Genomic DNA, 25,716 nt, shown 5'->3' with positions numbered 1-25,716 from the left:
CCTACTCCAGTACTCTTGCCAGGAGAATCCCATGGACAGAGGAGCCTGGTGGGCAACAGTCCACTGGGTTGCAGAGTCATGCACAACTGTACCAACTGAGCACACAGGCATCCATGTATCTAGTTCCTTTCCAAGAATTACTGAACCAAGAACACAGGAGTAGAAAACGGAATTGGATATTTTAAAGTTTGAAATCAGCTTTATAAATACTGAAGCTGTGTAGAAACTTGTGTATCACATGGTGGGCAGATTACCTGAAGAAAGGACGAAGCTATGAACTCAGTCAAGCAAAACAAGGGCTCCCAAGAGACACAGAGGGAAAATGCAGAGATACCCCCAGACCAGAATCCAACTTCACAGGGAAGTGATCCTCACCCACAGACAGCAGGTTCTTGTAGGTCTCCACCATCACGTCCCGGTACAAGGCCCTCTGAGCAGGGTCAAGGCATTCCCACTCCTCTGGAGTGAACTTGATGTCCACATCCTCAATGGTCAACTGTGTCTGAAATGAAAGCACAGTTCACTAACAGGCGCTCGGGAGGATTCTTATTTTCATACAAACTGAGAAGAGGTTAGAGGGGTAATGATCAATTCAGGTAATTTTCCTGTTGTTTCATAAGACTATGACATCTTCCAATCAACATGAATTTGTCACTTGTATGGACAATACATGTAGAATATACAAATAAATTCAATCAGTGAGTTCTCTATGCAGAAGTGTTACACTATACACACTGAGGGACATTCATTATCTAGATGAGTTACAAGACTGGTGTCTTCAGAGACGACAAAGTCCCAGTGGCTTTAAAGAACACACATTGTTTTGATTATAACATCATCTCACTGATGACAGGTGTCTCAACACTTCCTACACACTAAGCATTACTCTAAAGACTTTACACAGATGAACTTATCATCAACATAACAGCACATCAGAGAAAGATCTGTGTCCATCTGACTGGAGAGAAAACTCTGTCATTCTATGAATTCATGCACATCAAACAATTAAGAAATGAGGCAACAGCACCTGAGGTCAGGTGGTTGGGACTGACAACTTAAGTACCAGAGCAGCAAAGTGCATGAAAGAGATCCCAGAGAATACCTGAAACAAATACAAGAAAGCTAAAGTGCAATGGAGATGTAGAATCCCAGATCTTTTGTCAGCCACGGAAAGACAGACATGATAGATGGACAGAAAAATATTCACAAATTAATTTACTATCTTCCTCCTTCTGAACGCACAGGGAACACTATAATATGCAGTATCATATGTAGGTATCTGGGTTGCCCTGAGGCTCAGCGGTAAAGAATCCGCCTGCAATGCAGGGGACATGGTGTTGCTATCTCCGGGAGGAAGATCCCCCTGGAGGAAGGCATGGTAACCCACTCCCACATTCTTGCCTGGAGAGTTCCAGGGACAGAAGAGCCTGAAGGGTTATGGCCCATTGGGTCACAAAGAGTCGGACACGACTATACGATAAATGGTCACTGTACAGGGTCACTCGCTCTTCCCATCAACCACACAATGTCAATACTCTTACTACTGTTTCCATCATTCACGTGATGAGGTAGAAAAAAACTTAACGGCATGGAAAACACTTAAGACACAATTTCAACTGTTACAAAGCACAAAACATGCTTATGAGATGATGTTCTGTAATAAAACCATGGAATTACAGATCCATGCACTCACACATGCAAATGTAAACACACAACTGGTTAAAACAAGGAAGACCTCTCTATTTTTTCTTTCCATCCAAATGTGCTGAGTGTCAACATGGGCCCCAAACTAGAAGACAGCAGTGAACATAATGGAGCTTACAGTCTAGCAGCCAGCCACCCAATTACATCCGTCATTTTAAAGTTACTATTGCAACCTGTGCTCTGAAACAGGCCTAGTGCTAAGAGATTTATCGGAAAGTCTTGACGTACATCAAGAAATCACACAAGGTCTCCATGAGGAAGAAACACTTAGGATTGGCAAGGTGGGAAATGGAAGAGTGTTGCAAGCAGAGAGAACAGCCTGAGTGCTGGCTCTGAGGCAGGAAGGTATTTAGTGAACAGAAAGTCAGCCAATCTAACTGGGACACAGGGAATGAAGAGGGGTAATGCCAGGTAGAGGCTGTTTTCTACAAGGTCTTTGGATTTAGGGCTTTATTCCAAAAGTAACTGGAAGTCACCGAAGAGTCTGCAGGAGGTAAATCAGAGGTTTAGATTTGTTTTTCAGAGCTCACTCTGCTGTGTGTGGAGGTTGCTGCTCCTTAGTTGCTTAGTTGTGTCAGATCTTTGCGACCTCATGGTAGCCTGCCATGCTCCTCTGTTCATGGGATTTTCAGGCAAGAATACTACAGTGGGTGGCCATTTTCCTGCTCTAAGGTGATGCCTTTTGACACCTTTTGGGATGATACTCGCATTTTCTTTTATGCACCGGTATTTCTGCATCTTTGGGACATTAAAAATGCATCAATTTGTATTACCGTAGTTTGTCTTCATTCTATGTCTTTTTTAAGTTATTTACTTTGGTTTTGCTGAGTCTTTGCTGAGCTGCTGTGGGCAGGCTTTCTGAATTTGCAGCTGCAGTGTACAGGCTTCTCATTACAGTGGTTTCTCTTGTTTTGGAGCACAGACTCTAGAGTGTGTGGATTTCAGCAGTTACGGCTCCCGGGCTCCAGAACTCACGCTCAGTAGCTGTGGTGCCTGGGCATCGTTGCTCTGAGGCATCTTCCTGGACCTGGGATGGGACCCGTGCACCATACATTGGCAGGCACATTCTTATCCACACTGTACTACCAGCGAGTCCTCAACATTATCTTCAGTTCAGTTCAGTTCAGCCGCTCAGTATACTAGTTTAAAAAAATGAAAATACAAGCAGAAAGTAATATGCAGAAGATTTATTCTAATCTGTATATAATAGCTGTATTTAAAAGTATGAGGGCTTTTCTGGAGGCTCAGTGGTAAAGAATCCACTGGGCAGTGCAAGAGACACAGGTTTGATCCCTGGTTGGTAAGATTTCCCATGCCAAGGGGCATCTAAGCCTGTGAGCCTCAATTTCTGAGCCAGAGCTCTAGAGGCCAGCAGGTGAAACTACTGAAGCCAGCATGTTCTAGAGCCTGGGCTGCAAGAAAAGAGAAGCCACCGTAATGAGGAGCCCACGTACTACAACTAGAGAGTGGTCATCACTCACCAGAACTAGATAAAGCCAGTGAAGCAATGAAGAGCCAGTACAGCAGAGAAGTATATTTAAATATAGTAATATTGTCTTATTCTTAATGTTAGATATGTAGTTATTAACAAAATCCAAGGTTTATCTTTTCATTCCATGACCAAATATTGCATCAAGGTTAGGAAAGTTGGGGGAATTCCCTATCGGTCCAGGGTTTAAGACTGTAGTTACACCACAGGGTTTCAGGTTCTAGTCCTCCTCAAGGAACTAAGACCCTGCAAGCTGCATCGTATGGCCAAAAAGGAAGAATAAATAATTAGCAAACTATATTTCACAGTTTAAATTAGATGCTGTAATGAGACACTCTCTAGCCCTGAGTCTCTTTCTGAACGTTTCATTTCACTCCGAAACATTTAAGATTTTCAAGGAGGTCCTCACTTAGTTTTAAATGTGCTATAAAAAGGACTGATTTTCCCTCATTGGACTCTTTTTCAGATTTTGGCACATATTATGCATTTTAATACCTCGCATCTACATGCAACTTCTTTACCCTGGTTGATAGAGAGCAGTCAGTGCATCCAGATGGGCCCTAAGCAATCCCTGCTGCCCAACAGCACTGAGATCCCGTCTCCAACCCGTGGGTGAGAAGTCCTGCCCAACTGGTGCCCAGGGGAGCTTCCTCTCAAGGGCCAGGTCACCGGGTCATGGGGAGACGGGATCTAAGTGAGGGCCACAGACCCTGAGGGAAGGTCCCAGGTGAGTGTGCATGTACAGGAGTCAGACAAGGCACTGCAGAGTCAGACAAGATTAGCGAGTCGAAAAATGGGTATTTCAAGCAGGACAGATTGAGAATTTGTTGAGAATATGACCTTACCTGAGAAAGAGCCATTCCTGACACGTTTTCTTTCACCTTCCTCCTTTTCTGGGCTTATTCCTCAGGTAACACGAGTCTTCAAAGGAGCGTCATGAAGGTGGAAAATATGGTATTTAATGCTTAGGGTCAACACATCACCCTCCTGAGCCCCAACCACACATACAGGGAAGCCCTCACCATGTGGAACGGACAGTCCTCTGTGCCCACTGTCTCAAGAGGGACTCAGGACAGTCAACTCCAGCATAGAGTCCAACACGGGACTTTTCCACACTTTCCCTCGGATCACACTCCCCTCCTGGTGAGGCCTCATGTACACAGCAGCAGGGGACACCTCCGCTCACCCCACGATGCCCTTCAGGTCACACAGCAGGCCCTGGTCCAGCCCCACTCAGAGCAGAGCGCCCTTCCCTCCCCCAGGGCTTGATCTCAGTCTCAAAAGTGGAGACTAAGATCCCTGATGCTCAATGCAGGATCCAGATCGGAAGCATCTGCAGCCTGTGCACATTCCTGGGGCGAGGCCCCACACGAGAACCTGAGGAGCATGTCTGTTGTGGGAGGGGTACAATACATGCCCAGGCAAAATGGCTCATGATCTCATGTGAACCCTGGGTTGAATACCAATCAAGGGGTCAAGTCCAACCTACCTCCCACTTTCTTCTTTCCCAGCCTGACTGACATAGAACGGACTAACAAGATGGGATGTGTATACATACCATGCACGATGTGACCATGTGACACATGTCTACACTATGAAATATTTATCACAATCCATGAACCAACACATTAATCATCTCCAAATTTCCATGTTCTGTGTGTGGTGACAACGCTGATGACGTACTCTCCTGACAAATTCCCAGCATGCAGTAACAGAATAGGATTAACTACAGTCAGCGTGCTGCACACACTTCCCCAGGACGCACTCATTTTACAACTCAAAAGTCTCTACCTTTTGACCAACATCTCCCCATCTTCCCCACCTCCCAGCCCACTGTCTGCTACTAGTGGTTTCACACTTTTACATTCCACATATAAGCGAGCACATACAATCAGTCTTTTCCTATCTGCCTTAATTCACTTAGCGTAATATTCTCTACATTCATCAAGTGGCCCCAAGTGACAAAAACTGCCACTTTTATGGGTGCATGTCATTATACACGTGTTTGTGTTTCTCTGAGTGTACGCTACCAACCAGGACCTCTCTGGTAGCTCAAACGGTAAAGAATTTGCTGCCAATGTTGGAGACCCAAGTTCGATCCCTCCGTCAGGAAGATGCCCTAGAGAAGAGAATGGCAGCTCACTCCAGTATTCCTGCCTGGAGAATTCCATGGAGAGGAGCCTTGCAGGCTACAGGCCATGGGGTTGCAAGAGTCAGACATGCATGACCCCAGGCAGTCCCTAAACTGTTATCTCCAAACTCTAATAATAAAAGATGGATGTGTAGGCTGATGCACATATCTCAATGCGACTTCAATATCTTCCACAGAAACACTCCAAGTTTTTTTGTTTTCTTTTTAACTTCCAAATTGCATCTGAAACTTTCTTCATGAGCAACTCAAAATAACAGAAATACCAAAGGTAACCCATGAAGTGATCTCTGGGGTTTTACTGACAGTTATGCTATGGGTTGCATACATAATTCTCGCCTTCCCTAAAGACCACAAAAAATCCACTGTGTGGAGGGGGTGCTGTGGGGCACCTCCTGGATCACACACCCCTTCTCTGGGACCACTGTGCCCATCCTCCTGCACCCAGACCTCCCTGTGGGCTCAGCTCAGGCCTTGCTTCTGACACCCTGCAGGATAACATTCTTCTTCCCAATCCCACAGCCTTCCTTCCTCCACAGGTGTGATCACGAGATTTCCAATTAAACCCAGTCATGCAAACCTCAGTCACAGCATCTGTGTCCCAGGAAAACTGAGCTAAGACACTGGCACACCCACCATTCCACGCAGCCCACAATTAGCCATGAGCCCACGTCCAGGACCTCCAGCCAGACCTGAGACTGCCTTTGTCAACAGATCCACAGGCCCCGTGATCCCACAACTATGCTTGTCTCTCTCTCTCTCCCACACACACACACCATTCATTGGGTTCATTAAAAGACACACACCTGCTCCCACATCCCTCCCAGAAACCCTGACACGCTCCCCCTCACTTACTCCCATTTTTCTACCTCTTCTCAGTACACAGCTGAACAAGAGCAGAGACCTCTAGGCGTGGGCATTGCAAAAGAAATGCGCCCTAGCTGCAAATCCAAGGACGCTGGGCACTCAGTATGGAGACCAAGAAGCTGGTCCTCTTGGGGAAACCACTCAGCAACAAAGACATTATGTAGTTGAGGGATGGTTGGACTGAGTTCAGTAAAGAAGTCACAAAGAGAGAGAGGCCCCAATCTCACTGGCTTCTGTTCTCCCTGCTCATAGCTAACTGGAAGATACCCCAGCTCATTAATGGGGGGAGGGTGGTTTGGGGATAGGGAGGTGTCATCTCCTACATACTCTCTTAAGATACTGACCAGTCTAAAACCACAGGAAACTCAGCATTTGCCGCTGAGCAGATGAACTGCTAGAAGGCAAAGCTGCTGTCCAAGATGGCAACTGGTCCCTGCATGGACAGAGCTTAGAAGACTTGGGGACTGCAGTGAGCAGTGACACTGCAGACTAAAACATGGGGACACCTCAAGACACTAGATCTCCCAGGCCTTTTAGGACTCCAACATCTTTTTGCTTTTCAGTAATTAAGTCTCCACATAGGGTAAGGATCAATCAAAGTTGATATGTCCAGAAGAAATATGGGAGCCATCATCACCAAACCTATAACCTGCAACATCCCTGAGGATTCTTCAGCCCAGCCCACAGTCCCAGTCCTCACCCCCAGAGTGAGATGCTGCAAGCATCCTGGGAGGAAGAGGAATACGGTGAACCCTTCAATGAAGGGAAAAAGAGGAAAGACTCCAAATAATTAAAGGAGAAGGGCATATCTGATGAGGGTAATTAATACAGAAACAGTAAACCTGGTTAACATGACAGAGAATATTAGGAGATGGAGAGACTCTCTGGCCTAGACCTGAAGGAACAGAAAGAGCAAAGGCAACAGTGATTTAATGACCAAAGGCAGGCATAGAAACTAAGATCCGAGACAGAAAAGGTTTTGTTGTTTATGAACGAGGACTAAGTGAACGTGACCAGGACAGACTGACCATGAGAATGGGGTCGGCTCCCAGGATGAGGCTGGAGACCCTGGCAAGAGGTGGGAGGCCTCCCTACAGATTGACCTTTATTCACAGAAGATGGCTCATGATTTCCTCTCAGGCTCTGAGCCTACGTTTCCGCCTCCATCCTACTGTTATCCTTTTTCATTTTCGAAGACTGGGACCCATTTCAAATTCTAATAACAAGTGGGCTCTCCCTCCAAGAAAAACTGCCACACACACAGTCACACACCAATTTGGCCAATCATTTCAGGGGTCAGTGTTGCTCCGCTTTTGGACCTGAGGAAGCATCATCAGATCAAATCATAGCTCACTAGTTACTGGATCACATAAAAGAGAGGAAAATGGAGTACCAGACTAACTGCTTAAATTAGGTTGTGACTCTTAATATAAAAGATCACTGACGCCCTTACCAAACATTTATCAAAATGGTCTACAACTATTAGTTATCAAAAAATGTTTTCAAGATATAACATAAACCAGAAACAGCAAATGGGCCTCTAATAAATGTGAAACAAACCTAAAGTGAATCAGCTTATTAAAATTTTTTTCATTGAAGAATTCTGGTGTAAAAGTAATAAAAAAAAAATTCAGAATATAGAGCATTTAGAAAAGAAAGACATGAATTAATTACAGGAGTCCACCAAATCTTATTTCACAAGTGAATAACTGTTTACAAGAAGGTAGATATTCAATGAACTAATCTTTATCCCAAGATACAAAATAATGAAATATAAAGAAAGGAGAAAGCAAAAAGTAAAACCATCACAAACAATATTTTTACTGTGCCTGGAAAAGGCATCATGTAGTAAGAGAGTCAGTTCTTGCTCCACTTCTCCTCTCCATAACCTCCACTCTGCACCAGGAAAAGGGAAGGGGGTGATTCACCTTTAAGAGAATCAAGTCACTGCCGCAACCCCCACCTCTACAGCGTCTGCAAGTGGATGTTATCTTTTAATACAGAAAATTACAACACACACAAGCCTTACAAACAGAAGTTTTGCAATTCTCATTTTCATCTGCATAATTTTAAAAAGAAAGTTTTAAACTTAGTAGATTCTAAAGCCAAAAATCAATGTATCACGACTTAATAATCCTTATCCAATCTATTCAGCACTCATTTGGATCTAGTCCCCTCCCCCACCCGCACACTACTTGTTTCCACTTCATTTAGTTTGTTTCCCTACTTTTTTTCTCCGTCTCCCTTTCTCTTCCCCTCTGCGCTCCTGCAGTGCCTGTCCTCCTCTCTACTTCTTCCCTGACTCCCATCCGGCCTCTCTCTGCCATCTATTCCCTGTAAAATGCTTCTAATCCAACCTCCTTGATGATCCTAAATCTCCAACAATTTCTGCCTTTCTTCCTCCATCTCTGCCCTCCCTTCCTCCCCTCTCTGCCACCCCCAAGTGGCTCTGCTTCCTCTCAGCTTCCGGTCTCAGCTCCTCCAATCACTAGGAGTCCCCTTTCTCTCCCAACAGGATATTGCTCTGTAAGCCAAGATCCCAACGCTTGTATCCCCTTTGCGGGCTCTCTGTGTGAACTGCCTCTCCACTGTTGCCCTCTAAGGGACCTGTGATTTACAGCCCCTCTCCCTTGAAGGCTATGGAAGGGGGCGGCAGAAGATGAGATGGTTAGATACCGTACCTGGACTCAACAGACATGAATCTGAGCAAACTCTGGGAAATAGAGGGGTCTTAAAGACTCGGAATGAACACCATCACCTCCCTATCTAGCTCACCTTTAATTCTCAGGAAATTCTGCTTTTCTCTAAACTTTTTCCCTAACCGCTACCTTCAAGGCCGATTCTTTTTCATGCTGTTGTCTGTTCACAAGTTCCTCACAATCCTCTTCATTGCCATCGCTTATCCCTCATCCTTTTCTCAATTAAATATTTCTCTAGGAGTCGCTGTCTCTGCTGCTTCTGATCACCCCTGGCCTCCAATTTACAAGGATGGCGACTGAATAAGAAGCCCGGTTCCCGCAAGAGCCAAACTACAACGGTTGAAATTTGAGACAGAAGAACCTCGGGTGTCACGTGACTGGCGCAGCTCACGTCCCAGACACGGGTCAGGGCAACGTCACTATGAAGGCAAGGCCTGAGGAGACTTGAGGTGAGAGGGACTGGGAGGGAAGGGGGTCTCAGCTGCGGGGCGGGCTCTCCAGAATCCCAGGACCGGGGAGCGAGGTAGTCAGCGCGGCTAGGGGCCGAGAGGACGAGGCTGGGGGCCGCGGAGCTAATAAACCCACCTCGCCGAAGAGAACTGTATGCGGTGTAGGAAGGGCACAGGGGTCAGTGAGGTCAGTAAATGGTTTGAAGCAGGAAAGAGGTGCGAAACGCAGCGTCGCTGTGGACCAAAAGCTGGAAGCTGCTTTAGAGCGACTTTAAAGCAAAATGGAGGCGCCCCTTCGGCGCTCACCAAGACGTCTGAACTGGCTGGGGATGGTGGGACGGGCGCAGGGATTGAGAGTCACTAGCGAACCTGAGACTCATGGTACCGAGGAAAGGAGGCAGCAGACCGCAGGTTTAATTAGAAAAAGAGAAACTCACGCTGAGCTGAGAGACCTCCACTCGCCGCGCTCCGCTTCCAGGTTTATGGGACGCTGCGCGCACGCGCAGTGAAAGGGCGGGGGGCGACCTCGGGGCGGGGACTCAGCGGAGCCTGGTCATGGCGTTGAGCGAAGCCGAACACGCGTGGGGACAGCGGAAGTGTTAGGAGGGGCTTCGAGGTGTGGGGGGCCGGGCCTCCGGGCGCAGTGGGCGGGGCGGGGCGGAGGGGAGAAACAATTCATTACTGTAATCACCTCTGAAGGTGACTGCAGCCGGAATATTAAAAAACAGGCCTGCTCCTTGTAAGGAAAGTTATGATAAAACCAGACATTGTATTAAAAAGAAAAGGCATATATAATTCCAGAATACCTAAAGAGTGAGACGCAATTTTGAAAGCTATCATAGTCATTGCATTTCTAAGTATAAAGTGTTTGGTGAACCATGAGTTTGAAACAGTACCTGAAGGTTGCCACATTCTGTACACTAGCAAGGTTCTCGCTAGGATGGATCATCTGATGGTTGGTAAGGTGTGACGCTGAGGTAAAGGTTCTACATACGAATGTCACTTGTAAGCTTTCTCTCCAGAATGAGTTCTTTACTGAATCCTGACTTCAGACTGTTGTCTAAAACCCCTGATGCACTCATTTCATTGACATAGCTTCTACCTAGGGAATATTCTCAAGAAGCCGAAGGTGTAAACACCCAAAAAGCCTGGCCACATTGATTGCATTCGTATGGTCTCTCCAGTATGGATCACCTGATGTCTTTTCAGGCCTGAATGCCAACTGAAGGACTTGCCACCCTCGTACACTTGTAAGGTCTCTCTATATTATGAATAATCTGATGATGGGAATGATCAGCCCGTTACTGAAACTCTGACTACACACATTATATTTATATATAATCTCCTCCAATCTAGACTGCAGAGATTGACTGCACTCTAAATGTATGGCTTCTCACCAGTACAAATTTTGTAAAAACCAAATGGCTTCTGAAACAAATAACACATGCACTACGTGGGTAAGACTTCAATTCTAATTAATTATCTGATGGTTAGTTATGTCTGAACACAGAATCAAAGCTTTGCCACACCTAGCACATTTCATGTGGTTTTCCTCCAGTTTGACTTTTCTGAGAGTCAAAAAGTGGATATACTTTACTGCATTTACTACACTTGTAAGTTTTCATTGCCATATGGATTCTTGGATGATCTGCAAAGTCATTCCTTGTGACTGAAGGGTTTGTCACATAAATTACATTTATGTGGTTTCTCTCCTCTAGCAAGCACTAGAAGCTCTGCCAAATTCGAATGCTTTCTATACAGTATGAATTCTCTGATGAATTATAAGGCCTGAACTCAGATAAAAGGCTTTGCCATATTCATTATATTTGCACTAAATGTGTCTCACAATTGTTCCATTCTTAACATTTTTCTCCACTATGAATTACCTATGATTTCTAACATGGTCATTTCAAATATAGCACTGGCCACATCCATCACATTTCTACGCTTTCTCTCCTACATGAACTGCATGGCAGTTGAGTTAAAGCTGACTGTTCACTAATATGTTTGGCACAATTGTTACCTTTCTAAGGTTTCTCCCCAGTATGAATTCTACGATGAACTGTAAGGTTTGCATTTAGATTAAAGGACTTGCCCCTGAGATCTCATTTATATGGTTTCTCTCCAGTATGACTTCCTCAATAAACTACAAATTTTCCAGTATGACTAAAACCCTTGCAACAGATATCACATTTACATGGTTTCTCTCCAGTATGAATTCTCTGACGAACTGCAAGTAAGAGCTGGAACTGAAGACTCCTCCACCAAATTACATTTCTATGCTTTCTCTCCTATAGGAACTGCCTGATGGTGAGTTAAGGCTGACTGTGCAATAAAACGTTTGTCACAGATGTTAAATTTGTCAGGTTTCTCTCCAGTATGAATTCTTCCATGAACTACACAGCTTGAAGTTTGACTGAAGTCCTTTCCACACACACATTTACAGTTTCTCCCCAGTATGATATCTCTGATGAACTGCAAGCTTTGCAGATTGATTAAAGCCCTTGCCACACAGAATGTTGCTATGAGTGAGTTTTCTCCAGTTGAAGCTGCAGTGCATGGGCTTCTCACTGCAGTGACTTCTCTTGTTTTGGAGCACAGGCTCTAGACTGTGCGGGCTTCAGGAGTTATGGTTCCAGGCTCCAGAGCACAGGCTCAGTAGTTGCGCCGCATGGGCTTAGTTCCTTTGAGGGATCTTCCTGGACCTGGGGTGGAACCATGCACCCTACACTGGCAGGCACCTTCTTCTCCACTGTACTAGGAGTCCTCCTCAACATTATTTTCTACAAGTTCAATAAAATACAAAGTATTGTAAGCATAAAGTAACATACAAAAGACTTTAACTACAATCTCTATAAAATAACTATATTTAAAAATAATATGAGGGCTTCCCTGGTACCAAAGTGGGAAAGGACCCACTGGTCAGTGCAAGAGACATGGCTTTGATCCCTGCTCTGGTACAATCCCATATACCAAGGGGTAACTAAGCCCATGAGTCTCAATTTCTGAGCCAGGCTCTAGAACCCAGAAAGTGAAACTACTGAAGCCAGCCTCCTCTAAAGCCTATGCTGCAAGACAAGAGAAGCCCCAACAATGCCCACACACTGCAACTAGAGAGTGGCTACCACACAGAATTGGATAAAAGCCACTGCAGCAATGAAGAGCCAGTACAGCAAATAAATATATTTAAAAAACAGTAATATGACTTAATCCTTAATGTTAGATATCCAGTTATTAACAAAAGCCAAAGTTTATCTTTTTATTCCATTAACAAAATATTACATTGAGATTAGGAAAGTTGGGGAATTTCCTAGAGGTCAAGTGTTTAAGTACTCACATTCTATTGCAGGGTTTCAGGTTCAATTCCTACTCAGGGAACTAAGACTCCACTAGCTGCATCATGTGGCCAGAAAATAATTTTTTTTTTAAATGTTGATTTTATAGTTTCAATTAGATGGTATAATGGAACATACCCTAGCCCCGAAGTCTCTTTCTAAACTTTCCATTCCATTCCCAAATCCTTAAGATTTTCAAGGAGGCTCAATTACTTTTAAATGTACTACACAAAGTCAGGACTGATTTCCCCTTAGTGGCCTCTATCCATATTTTACAACGTACTATGCATGTTAATACCTGACGTCCACCTGCAGCTTCCTTACCCTGGTTGACAGAGAGCAGACAGCACACCCAGATGGGCCCTAAGCAATCCTTGCTGCCCAACAGCATTGAGACCCCGTCTCCAACCCGTGGGTATGAAGCCCTGCCCAGGACGGTGCCCAGGGGAGCCTCCTCACAAGGTCCAGGTCACCGGGTCATGGGGAGACAGGATCTAAGTGAGGATGACAGACCCCGAGGGAAGGTCTCTGGTGAGTGTGCATGTAAAAGTGTGAGACAGGATACTCCAGGGTTAGACAAGATTAGCGAGTCCAAAGATGGGTATTTCAGGAAGGACAGACTGAGAATCCACTAAGAATATGATCTTACTTGAGAAAGAGCCATTCCTGACTGTTTTTACCTCTTCCTCCTCTTCTGGGCGTCCTCAGGCAACAGGAGGCTTCAGAGGGGTGTCAAGAAAGTGGAAAACATGCTGTTTAATGCTTAGAGTCAACGCAGCCCCTTTCTGTGTCCTGACCACACACACAGGGAGGACCTTACCATATGGAACAGACAGTTCTCTGTCATGTGTTGTCTCAGGAGGGATGCAGGACAGTCAACTCCAGCACAGAGTCCAACACGGGCACTTTCCCACACTTTCCTTGGCATCACACACTCCTCCTGGTGAGGCCTCATGTACACAGCAGCAGGGGGCACATCAGCTGACCCAACATCCTTTTCACTGCCTCTTCTCCAGGCACAGCTGAACAAGAGGGTTAAAGAGCAGAGACTACTGGGCAACGCAACAGAAATGTGCCCAAGCTGTAAATCAAGAACACGGAGCATTCAGAATGGAGACCAAGAACCTGGTCCTCTTGGGAAAACCTGTCAGCAACGGCAGACTTTATGCAGTTGAGGGATGGTTGGTAAAAAAAGTCACAAAAGAGAGGTCCCATCTCACTGGCTCCCCTTCTCTGTGCTCACAGCTCACTGCCAGATACCTCAGGTCATTAAGGGGGTGTGCGGTTGTGGGAAGCGGAGATGTCTCCTTCATATGCATTTAACTTCCATACCTTCTGGCCACTCTAACCACAGTAAACTCAGCATCCCCCCTCTGAGTAGATGAACTGCTAGAAGGCAAAGGTGCTGTCCAAGATGGCAAACGGTCCCTGGATGGACAGAGGTTACAAGACCTGGGGGCTGCAGTGAGCAGACACAGCAGACTAAAACAAGGTGACACTTCAAGACACTAGATCTATCGGGCTTTTCAGGACTCCTCACATCTTTTTTATATTGAGTAATTAAGTGAACACATGGGGTAAGGATCAATTAGACTTGAAATGTCTAGAACACATATAGCAACCATCATCACCTAACCTGTGCCCTCTGTCTCCTCTGAGAATTCTTCAGCCAAATCCACATTCCCAGTCCTCACCCCCAGAGTGAGATGCTGCAAGCATCCTGGGAGGAAGAGGAATACGGGGCATCCATCAGTGAAGGGAAAAGAGGAAAGATTACAAATAATTAAGGAAGAAGGGCATCTCTGATGAATGTGATTAATATAGAAGCAGTAAATCTGATTAATGTGACAGCAAATATCAGAGGGAGATGGGGAGACCTCTCTGGCCTAGACCTGAAGGAACAGAAAGAGCAAGAGCCACGGTGATGTAATGACCAAAGGTAGAAGAAAAAACTAAGTTCTGAGACAGAGAAGGTTTTGGTGTCTATGAACAAGGACTAAGTGAATGTGACCAGGACAGACAGACCATGAGAACTGGGTCAGCTTCCACGATGAGGCTGGAAAACCTGGCAGAGACGTGAGGATGACAAAGGGCTGCAGAGCCACCTGAGGAGTCAGGATGCTGCCCTGAGGACATGGGGAAGCCAGTGGAAGTGGGAGGCGTCGCTTCATATTGACCCTTATTCACAGAAGACGGCTCATGATTGTCTCTCTGACTCTGAGCCTATGTTCCCACCTCCATCCTACTATTGTCCATGTTGCATTGTGGAAACTGATGCATTTCAAATTCTAAGGACAAGTGGCAACTCCCTCCAAGAACTGCCATACACAGTCACACACCCAATTTCGCCATCATTTCAAGGGTCACTGCTGCTCACCTTCTGGACTTGAGGAAACATCATCAGATCAACTCATAGCTCACCTGTCAGCAGACCACATAAGAGAGAGGAAAATGGACCATCATACTGCCTGCTTAAATTAGGTCTTGATTCAATAAAAAATATCAGACATCCTTACTAAGTTCTCATCAAAATAGTCTGTAACTATTTGTTACCAAAAAACATTTCCAAGATATAACGTAAAGAGAAGACAGCAAAAGGGCCTCAAATAAACATGCAACAAATCTAAAGTTAATCAGCTTATTAAAAATTTTTTCATTGAATAATTCTGGTGCAAAGTGAAAGAAAAAATTGTTACTATAGCATATTTAGAAAAGAATGCCTCGAGCTTATTATAGGAGACCACAAAATCTTACCAGAAGCAAATAGTTGTTGAAAAGAAAGTAGGTACCAAGTGAACTAATATTTAACCCAAGCTACAAAAAGAAAGAATTAAATGTAAACAAAGGAGAAAGCAAAAAGGAAAACCATCACTAAGAACATGTTTAAAGTTCCTTGAAAAGGTACCATGTAGTAACAGAGTTTGTCAACTCTTGGACCACTTCTCCTCTCCCACAACCTCTACTCCACACCAGGAAAAGGGAAGCAGGTGACTCACCTCTGTGAGTCAAGTCACTGCCTTAGCTCCCACTTCAACAGGCGATGCACATGGATGCTATCCTTCGATACAAATAATTATAACACCCAGAAGCCTTACAGACAGTTTAGAAATTATCATCCTCCTCTGTATAAAGGAAGAAGATTTAAATTTATTAGACTGTAAAGCTAAAAATCAATGTATCAGGTCTTAATTCTTTATCCAATCGATTCAGCACTCTTCTGGATCTAGTCCCCTCCCCCAGCTGCACACTAGTTGTTTCCACTTCATTTGGTTTATCTGTTTCCCTACTTCTTTCTCTGTCTCCCTTCTTCTTCCCCTCTGCTCTCCTGCTGTGCCTGTCCTCCTCTTTACTTCTTCCCTGATTCCCGTCCTGCCTCTCTCTGCCATTTATTCCCCATAAAGATGCTTACTTTCCAACCTCCCTGATAATCCAAAATCTCCATGTATTTCTGCCTTTCTTCCTCCAGCTCTGCCCTGTCTTCCTCCAGACTCTCTGGTACCTCCAAGTGCAATGCTTCGTTTCAGCTCAATTTCTTTCTCAGCTCCTCGAATCATTCAGTTTGATTGCTCAGTCACATTGGACTCTTTGTGACCCCATGGACTGCAGCACGCCAGGCTTCCCTGCCCATCATCAACTCCCTGGGCTTCCCTGGTGGCTCAGAGGGTAAAGCGTCTGCCTGCAATGCAGGAGACCTGGGTTCAATTCCAGGGTCAGGAAGATCCCCTGGAGAAGGAAATGGCAACCCACTCCAGTACCCTTGCTTGGAAGATCCCATGGACAGAGAAGCCTGGTAGGCTACAGTCCATGGGGTTGTAAAGAGTCAGCCACGACTGAGCGACTTCACTTCACCAACTCCCGGAATTTGCTCAACATGCACCCACTCGGTGATGCCATCCAATCATCGCATCCTCTGTAATCCCCTTCTCCTCCTGCCTTCAGTCTTTCCCAGCATCAGGGTCTTTCCTAAAGAGTAAGCTCTTTGCAACAACTGGCTAATTTATTGGAGCTTCAGCTTCAGCATCAATTCTTCAAATGAATATTCCGGACTGATTTCCATTAGGATTGAGTGGTTTTATCTCCGTGCAGTCCAAGGGACTCTCAAGAGTCTTCTCCAACACAACAGTTCAAAAGCATCAATTCCACGCTCAGCTTTCCTTATGATCCAACTCTCATATCCATACACAACTACTGGAAAAACTATCGCTTTGACTATATAAACCTTCGTCTGAAAATTAATGTCTCCATGTTTTAACATGCTGTCTAGGTTTGTCATAGCTTTTCTTTCAAGGAGCAAGTGTCTTAATTTCATGGCTGCAGTCACCGTCTGCAGTTATTTTGGAGCCCAGGAGTATAAAATGCATCGCTGATTTCATTCACTAGTAGTCCCCTTTCTCTGCCAGCAGGGTATTGTCTGTAGGTCAAGGTTCCAAAATCTTGTATCCCTTTTGCGGGGTCTCTGTGTGAACTGCCTCTCCACTGTCGCCCTCTTTGGGACCGCTGATTTACAGCCCTTCTCCCTTGAAGGCTATAGAAGAGGGCGGCAGAGGTTAGACAGCATCCCTGGACTCAGCACCACCCCCCTATGTTGCACACCTTGAACTTACCGGAGACCCTGCTGTTCTCTAAACTTCCCTCCTTTACCCACTGTTACCTTCAAGGCTTATGCTCTTTCATGTTGCTATCTCCTCACCAATCCTCTTCGTTGCCATCGTTTCTCCATCATGCTTTTTTCAATGTCTAATTCTCTCGGAGTCGCTCTCTCTGCTTCTCCTGAATAAGAAGCCTCCACCCGCAAGAGACACATTCCAGCGGGTTGTATTTGGGACACAGAACCATTGGTGTCACGTGGCTGGCCCAGGCCACCTCCCCCTACACGAGTCCAGGTGACTCTAAGAAAGGAATGCCTGAGGGGCAGAATTACCGGCCTGAGGAGACGCGACGACTGAACGGCTGGGAGCCTGAGGGTCTCAGGAGCGGGACGGGCGCTCCAGAATCCCAGGAGTGGGGAGAGAACCAGGCCTTTCCGGGAGCGGGGGCCGGCGCTGCCTCCAGGGGTCGAGAGGGCAAGCCTGGGGACCGCGGAGCGAATAAACCCAAGTCGCCCAAAGGAATTTCACGTGGTGCAGGAAGGGCAAAGGGATCACTGAGCTCAGAAATTGGTTTTTGTTAGGGACCAAATGACGGTCTCTAGGACCTGAGTCATGTTTACTAGAAAGAGACAGGATATGCGCTCATCCTGCCTGGCCAATCATGTAATGCCAGCTACTCCTGTAACTGAGACAAAGAACTGCCTGTATACAAGCCGCCATACTCCGTTGTTCGGGGCTCTTGTCGGATTCCCTTGTGTGGGATGAGAATTGGGCCCTAACGCGCTAGGAATAAACAAACTCCCTTCTTGCGTTTGCAATACTGTGGTGGACTTGCTCTCTCTCTCTCGGTCAGTTCGGAGATACGGGCTCGGAGCATAACAGTTTTAAGCAGGAAAGAGGTGCGAAATGAAGCGTCCCAGACCAAACGCAGGCATCCGCTTCGGAGCGAGTTTAAAGCAAAATGGAGGCGCCTCTTCACCACACAGGGACATCTGAATTTGCTGGGGGTGGTGGGACGGCCGCGGGAATTTAAGTTCAGTAGCGACCCTCAACTCACATTACACAGGAAAGCTAACTACCAGAAGAAAATTTGACAGGAAAGACAGAAACTCACTTTGGGCTGAGACCTCCGCTCTCCCCTCTCCGATGCCGGGTGCTGACGCTGTGCGCACGCGCAGCGAAAAGGCGTGGAGGCCTGGAGGCGGGGCCGAGCGGAGCCAGTGGTCAGGGGCCTGGGCTGGAGAGAAGTCAGGCCTGCGTGGGGACAGTAGGAGAGTGAGGCGACCGGAGCCTCACTGTTGAAGGTGGCTACAGTCAGGAAATGAAAAGCCGGCCTGCTCTTTGGGAGGAAAGGTATCATAAAAGTAGACAGTGTATTTTAAAGCAAAGGATCACTTTGCAAACGAGGGGCCCTAATGTCAAAGCTATTGTTTTTCCAGTAGCAGGTAGAGATGTGACAGTCAGTCCAAAAACAGAGTTGACCAAAGAAATGGTGCTTTTGGGTTGTGGTGATAGAGAAGAATCTTGACAGTCCCTTGGACTGTGAGGAGTTCAGTCCTGGGTGTTCACTGGAAGGACAGATGTTAAAGTTGAAACTCCCAATACTTTGGCCACCTGATGTGAAGAGCTGAGTCATTTGAAAAGGCTCTGATGCTGGCAAAGATTGAGGGCAGGAGGACAAGGGGATGACAGAGGATGAGATGGTTGGATGGCATCACCGACTCATAGACATCAGTTTGGGTAGACTCCAGGAGTTGATGATGGAAAGGGAGGACTTGCATGCTGCGATTCATGGGGTCACAAAGAGTCACACATGCCTGAGCGACTGAACCTAACTGTTGGATCGTTGTAAAAGCAAGAGAGTTCCAGAAAAATATTTACTTCTGCTTTATTGACTATGCCAAAGCCTTTGACTGTGTGGATCACAACAATCTCAGGAAAATTCTTCAAGAGATGGGAATACCAAATCACCTGACCTGCCTCTTGAGAAATCTGTATGCAGGTCAGGAAGCAACAGTTAGAACTTGACATGGAACACTAGATGATTACAACTAGACTGGTTGTAAATAGGGAAAAGAGTATGTGAAGACTGTATATTGTCACCCTGCTCACTTAACTTATATGAAGACTACATCATGAGAAATCCCGGGCTGGATGAAGCACAAGCTGGAATCAAGATTGCTGGGAGCTGCTGCTGCTGCTAAGTCGCTCCAGTTGTGTCCGACTCTGTGATCCCACAGACGGCAGACCACCAGGCTCCGCCGTCCCTGGGATTCTCCAGGCAAGAACACTGGAGTGGGTAGCCATTTTCTTCTCCAATGCATGAAAGTGAAAAGTGAAAGTGAAGTTGTTCAGTCGTGTCCGACACTTCACGACCCCATGGATTGCAGCCTACCAGGCTCCTCCGTCCATGGGATTTTCCAGGCAAGAGTACTGGAGTGCATTGCCATTGCCTTCTCCGATTGCCTGGAGAAATATCAATAATCTCAGATATGCAGATGACACCAGCCTTATGTTAGAAAGCGAAGAACTACAGAGCCTTTTGATGAAAGTGAAAGAGGAGTGAAAAAGTTGGCTTAAACTCAACATTCAGAAAACTAAGATCATGGCATCTAGTCATGATCTTATATCTTTCCTTTTCTCCTTTGCTTTTCGCTTCTCTTCTTTTCACAGCTGTTTGTAAGGCCTCCCCAGACAGCCATTTTGCTTTTTTGCATTTCTTCTCCATGGGGATGGTCTTGATCCCTGTCTCCTGTACAATGTCAAGAGCCTCATTCCATAGTTCATCAGGCACTCTATCTATCAGATCTAGGCCCTTAAATCCACTTCTCACTTCCACTGTATAGTCACAAGGGATTTGATTTAGGTCATACCTGAATGGTCTAGCAGTTTTCCCTACTTTCTTCAATTTAAGTCTGAATTTGGCAATAAGGAGTTCAATATATACTATGTAATGCAGACAAAGAGACATGCTACAGTAACCATGACATGAAGTAAATAGACATTTTATGTAAAAGTAACCTTTAAGGCAAATTTCCTGATGGTCCAGTGGATAGTATCACATGCTTACACTGCAGGGTTACAGATTCCATCCCTGAATGGAGAACTATGATCACATCTGCCACATGGTTCAGGAAAAAAAAAAAAAAAAGCAACTTCTGACCTTTTCAATAAAACAGTCAAAATTCTATGACACCTAAGAGCATGAATTACCTCAATTTTTCAAATAAAGGCAGTGGATTCACAGGGTTCATGTACACAACCCCACGGTACACGAAAGTAAAGAGCAAAGCAGGACTGAAACCCAGACCTACAGATTCATACATGTTCTTACCACCAGGGCCCACTTGGGCAGAGCAGATCACAAAAGGTTACAACAAACTCCAGGAGTTTAAAAAGATAAGGTCAAGTGAGACACAAGAACTGATCTGCATAACTAACAGCCTTAATCAGCCATCTCACATAGAAATGGTTTCCAAGGTACCACCCCCAACATTTCAGTTCAGGTCGTGTCCTGAAAATGTGGTTCAGTGGATGAGCATGGGTCATTTTGTACAGTATGAGCAAGGAGGGAACACACAGCCTCATTCATATATGCATCATGTGCAGGACGGGGGATCCAAGAGAGGACCTCAATGTTCACTGTAGTTACAGGTTTCCTGAGCTACAATCACAGAAGATCCAAACCACATTCCTGTTACACACACCTCTGAAGGTTGTAGTAAATGCAGTAACAACAGGAATAGCTGAGGGCTCTCAATAGAAAGACAGGTTGAAGGCAGCTCTGTGCAGGATCTGAGACACCAAATGCAACTGAAGAGCTGCCAGTCTTTCCCCTTCTTCCAGTGAGGTCTCCCAAGTGCAGCAAATAGGAAGAAAACCAGGCTGGCTCCAAGGATTATGTCTCTGGAGGTGTTACCATTGCTCTACATGGACCAAAAAGTGGACATCCCACGGAATCCAGCACAGAAGGGGGACAAAGGGGAAACAAATCCCTTTGAAACACCTCATTACATGCTCCCCAAAGTGAAGCAACAACATTAACAGGAGTCAAATGACACACTGTAAAGATCATATAAAGACCTACCCTTTGGGACTTCTTTCTTTGGAATCCAATTTCCATAAACTCTCACTTTTTTTTCCTTAAATGACTTTTTTCATTTATAAACAGCCATTTATAAATCAGACGTAATTTGTTTTTCCCTAATAAAATACAATTTTCAGATAGGAGACAGATGGGCTACAGGTTGAATATCTACAATCAGTCTGTCTCCTCATCTCTGCATTTACTGAGATAAGACATAGCTGGCCTCCAGTTGAGAAATCTATAGGAATCTATAACAAAAACAGGGTAAATGGCCAGTCTTTGTCTCTTCCCTCAAGGGAATAATCATGGCAAGGACAAAGAAAGGAAAAAACCCTTTCTATTAAGGGAGACACTACACATGTGCAGAAAAGTTCATTGAGGTCAAGTCAGAGGATAATTCCAGGCCATAACGAGTCTTGGTCCTCCCAGAAGCCTTCACTTTGAGATTCATCTTGGCTAGGGTATGCGTCTACACCCCAGGGGAGAGTGCTGAGACAAATTAACCAGAGGGGACAAAGGAAGGTGACTGGCCCGAGGGGACACAAAGACCTGGAAAACTGTACCTTTCTAAAGAACTGACACTTCCCAAAGGTGGGGCTGTCTCTCTGAGCTAGCCCATGCGCCTTTCTGCATGTACTTTTCCTCTCAATAAACTTTTTCCTTTACTCTTTACCTTGTGCTTCTTCATCTGAATTTTTTCTTGCCTAGGCAGGCAAGACTAGGACCTTAGCGCTAACTGTTGGCTGCTGTGGTCCAATGATCAGGACTCTCGGTCTGGGAAACAAAGACACTGCTTCCAGCTTCTGCTCACTGCTATGAGCATCCAAACTCAATTTCATTTCTCATACCTTTTTTACTGAAAACACCCATCTTACTTTCCTTAAGCAACCATGAACTGTGCTTTCTATTAGCATTTTCTAGATTGGTGAACAAAAATACCAGTGATAGCTTCTAAAAAACATTTGCTTTATTATAGACAGCATCTCAGGATACTTATCAATAGTCCAAAATCTCTCAGTGTAGTACAACAGAAGTACTACACAATGTGATGACTCAAGATATGTCTTTATTAGATCAGCAAACATTAATACTACATATTTAATATTGAATATTTCTCAGTCCACGTGAACCTGATTTGTAAACACTGTTTCTTAAAAAAAATTATTTATTATTTTTGGCTTCAATGGATCATCGTCACTGCTCCATCTTTCTCTCCTTGTGTCGAGCGGGGACTACTCTCTAGCTGTGGTGCATGAGCTTCGCATTGTAGTTACTTCTGTTGTGGACCACAAGCCCTAGAGCACAGGGGGTTCAGTAGTGGTGCTGCACAGGCTTAGTTGCTCTGCAGCATGTGCAATCTTCCCAGACCAGGGATGAAATCCATCTTCTGCACTGGCAGGTGGATGCTTTATCATTGAGCCACCAACGGTAAGCCAAGTGCTGACTTTCTTTTAAAGCCAATTGAGTAAGAGCTCATTTACAAATAAACCTCAGCAATATTATCCAAAATCAAAGACACACACTGAGACATGCATAAATCCAGACAGATTTAAAATGTCTCTCTGATGCTACTGGAGTTGACTGCAATTGCCTCCTCCAGGGGATATTCCCTAGCCAGGGACTGAACCCACATCTCCAGTGTCTCACATACTGGCAGGCAGCTTCTTTACCACTAGACTCATCTCAGATTCCTGGTAAAGGTTAACTTCAAGCTTTTCTGTAGGCAGGGCTTTTTAAGAAGCTAGCTGTTTTTATTCCATATGCAAAAAGAAATTGTTTTGTACTCTCAAAAAAGAAAAAAGAAAAATCATTTTAACCAGTATTCTCCAGATTCTAAAGAATATCACAGCAATCTCTGTGTCAAAAACGTTATCATCCCTTTCTATAGTCACAGTTTTATATTTAAAATACAGATCAAATAGTTTTCCAATTTACTGTGGTAACAGGGGCATATGGATGATGCAAATCTTGGACTGTCCCTCTGGGTAGATGTGGGTCTTCACTTGATCAGAAGAATCTGAAGGGGTAAAGAAATTTGCCAGAGTAGGGACAGCAGTGGGGGAAGCTGGGCCCCCTCTCCCGCCACTGAAAGACAAGGGAAGTTAGCTTCATCAGGGGACTATCTGATGGAGAGGGAGACAGAGGGGTTGAGAGGGGTGAAAGGCCACAACAGGACAAAGATAACAGAGACAGAAAGGGCAGTGGTGGACACTGTTAAAGCTGTGGGCCAGCTCAAGAGGGAGCCCACTTAAAAAGTGAGGAGCTGATCAGCTGCGATATAATTTGACATTGTAATATGGACAATCATCCTCACTAATTGCACAATTCTGTTTCCAGCTGTAACTTCTTTTCCGACAATTTTAATTTACCTTTATGTACCTCATGTTACTTCACTGGTGGCTCAGCTGGTAAAGAATCCTCCTGCAATGAAGGGGAGACCTGGGTTCAATCCCTGGGTTGGGAAGATCCCCTAAAGAAGGGAAAGGTTACGCACTCCAGTATTCTGGCCTGCAGAATTCCATGGACTCTATATTCCATGGGGTTGCAAAGAGTCCAACAGGACTGAGCAACTTTCACTTTCATTTTATGTACCTTATGATAGGAGAGGAGGATTCAGACTCTCATCCAGCAGGGCAGATTATTATCCTTTCTCAATGGGCGAGAGTTACAAACATTCAGTAACTTCTAAGGGTACAGCTCTCTTTATTTAAGGTTCCAATTCTCACACCACCCAGTGTAGACGTCCCATGTATGAGCTAACTAGCAGTAAGGCGAACTTTCACATTAGGGAATAAAAACTTCATCAACCTTAATCTCCTTTTTCCTGTGGAGTGGCATTCTGTCTCACAAATACTGCTCACAGGGCCAATTAAAGTTTTGCCAAACGTTGTCACCTTTGTCTCAGGTTCAAAGATTTGTTAACAAAATTAGCGACTTGTTCTGTAGAAATAAATAATACACATACTTATAGAATTATTGAGCTGACTTTCAATATGCTAACAATAAAAGCAAAGAGAAGTAGAACAGCAGAAGATACATCACCAAATTGGGTTCTGACCGACATCCAGACTCAAACAGCACTGGGAAGTCCCGGGACACAGCCCATCTGGAGACCCAGTGGGGAAAAGGTCCCAGGCAGCATGTTACGGTCATGGGTGAGACTTCAAAGAATGCAGTTTCGGGTTCCCCCTCATAATCTCCGGATGCTATCTGTTATCATCAGCAATCTGTGAGCAAATAGCACCTCTGTTTTTCTGTTAATGCTATTTGTTTGTCTTAAAAAGCCTATAATGTTGCTAAGCCTGGGGATGAGTAGGCCAGAGTCCCTCCAAGGGCTCGACAATCTCAAGATTTGTCCCCTATCTTATCTCTGGTGCTGCAAGCCTTGCACTCACAGTAAGCAGTCAGGGCACTCATAGTCAAGGCAGTGTCCAGCCAGGTTAGAAACAAGCTCAGAGGCCTGCTTTAGAGAGGACCTAGACCCTGTGCCTCCTGCATTGCCAGGTGTAGAATCCCACCTCTTTTGTCAGCCAAGAAGTGATGGACATTACAGACGGACAGAAAAGTATCTGCAAATTAATTTACTATCTGCATCCTTCTGAATGCACAGGAAACAGTATAATATACAGTATAATACACAGATACCTGGGCTTCCCCGGGGCACAAAGGTAAAGTATCCACCTGCCACGCAGGAGATGTGGGTTTGACCCCTGAGAGGAAAGATCCCCCTGGACGAGGGCATGGGAACCTACTCCAGTATTCTTGCCAGGAGAATGCCATGGATAGAGGAGCCTGGAGGACTATGGTCCACTGGGTCGCAAAGAGTTAGGCACGACTGTACCAACTGAGCACACAGGCATCCATGTATCTAGTTCCTTTCCAAGAACTACTGAACCAAGAACACAGGGGTAGAAAACAGGGAATTGGATTTTTCAAAGTTGGAAATCAGCTTTATAAATACTCAAGCTATGGAGAAACTTGTGTATCACACAGTGCGCAGATCACCTGAAGAAAGCATGAGCTTAAACATCTGATGCCAGTCACAAAGTATTTTCAAGTCGGAATCAACAAGGCTATGAACTCAGTCAAGCAAAATGTGGGCTGCCAAGAGACACAGAGGGAAAATACAGAGATACCCCCACACCAAATTCCAACTTCACAGGGAAGCGATCCTCACCCACAGACAGCAGGTTCCTGTAGGTCTCCTCCATTACAACCCAGTACAAGGCCCTCTGAGCAGGGTCCAGGCATTCCCACTCCTCTGGAGTGAACTTGATGTCCACATCCTCAACGGTCAACTGTGTCTGAAATGAAAGCATATTTCACTAACAGGTGATCGAGAGGATTC

The 25,716-nt window shown here is 45.2% G+C and overlaps 1 protein-coding gene across 3 annotated transcripts in view; it reads right to left on the bottom strand.

Annotated features, from left to right (window-relative positions):
• LOC132657138 (zinc finger protein 665-like) overlaps positions 1 to 18,449 on the bottom strand; it is a 35,788-nt gene extending 17,339 nt beyond the window's left edge. The window contains exons 1-3 of one of the 3 annotated variants that reach the window (XM_027978025.3): positions 18,396 to 18,449; positions 4,039 to 4,114; positions 376 to 502 (exon numbers count right to left, since the gene is read on the bottom strand). In XM_027978025.3, the coding sequence (XP_027833826.2) occupies positions 376 to 502; positions 4,039 to 4,053 (142 nt within the window). In that variant the 5' untranslated portion in view covers positions 4,054 to 4,114; positions 18,396 to 18,449. Of the gene's footprint in view, positions 1 to 375; positions 503 to 4,038; positions 9,842 to 18,395 lie in introns of those variants that run through there. The other 2 variants (XM_027978026.2, XM_027978024.2) reach the window with 2 other exon arrangements.
• Positions 18,450 to 25,716: the final 7,267 nt, after the last annotated feature.

Source organism: Ovis aries, chromosome 14, assembly GCF_016772045.2.
Source record: "Ovis aries strain OAR_USU_Benz2616 breed Rambouillet chromosome 14, ARS-UI_Ramb_v3.0, whole genome shotgun sequence".
NCBI classification, from domain to species: domain Eukaryota; kingdom Metazoa; phylum Chordata; class Mammalia; order Artiodactyla; family Bovidae; genus Ovis; species Ovis aries.
The sequence above is the reverse complement of the archived record's forward strand: the minus strand, read 5'-3'. Positions and strand labels throughout refer to the sequence as shown.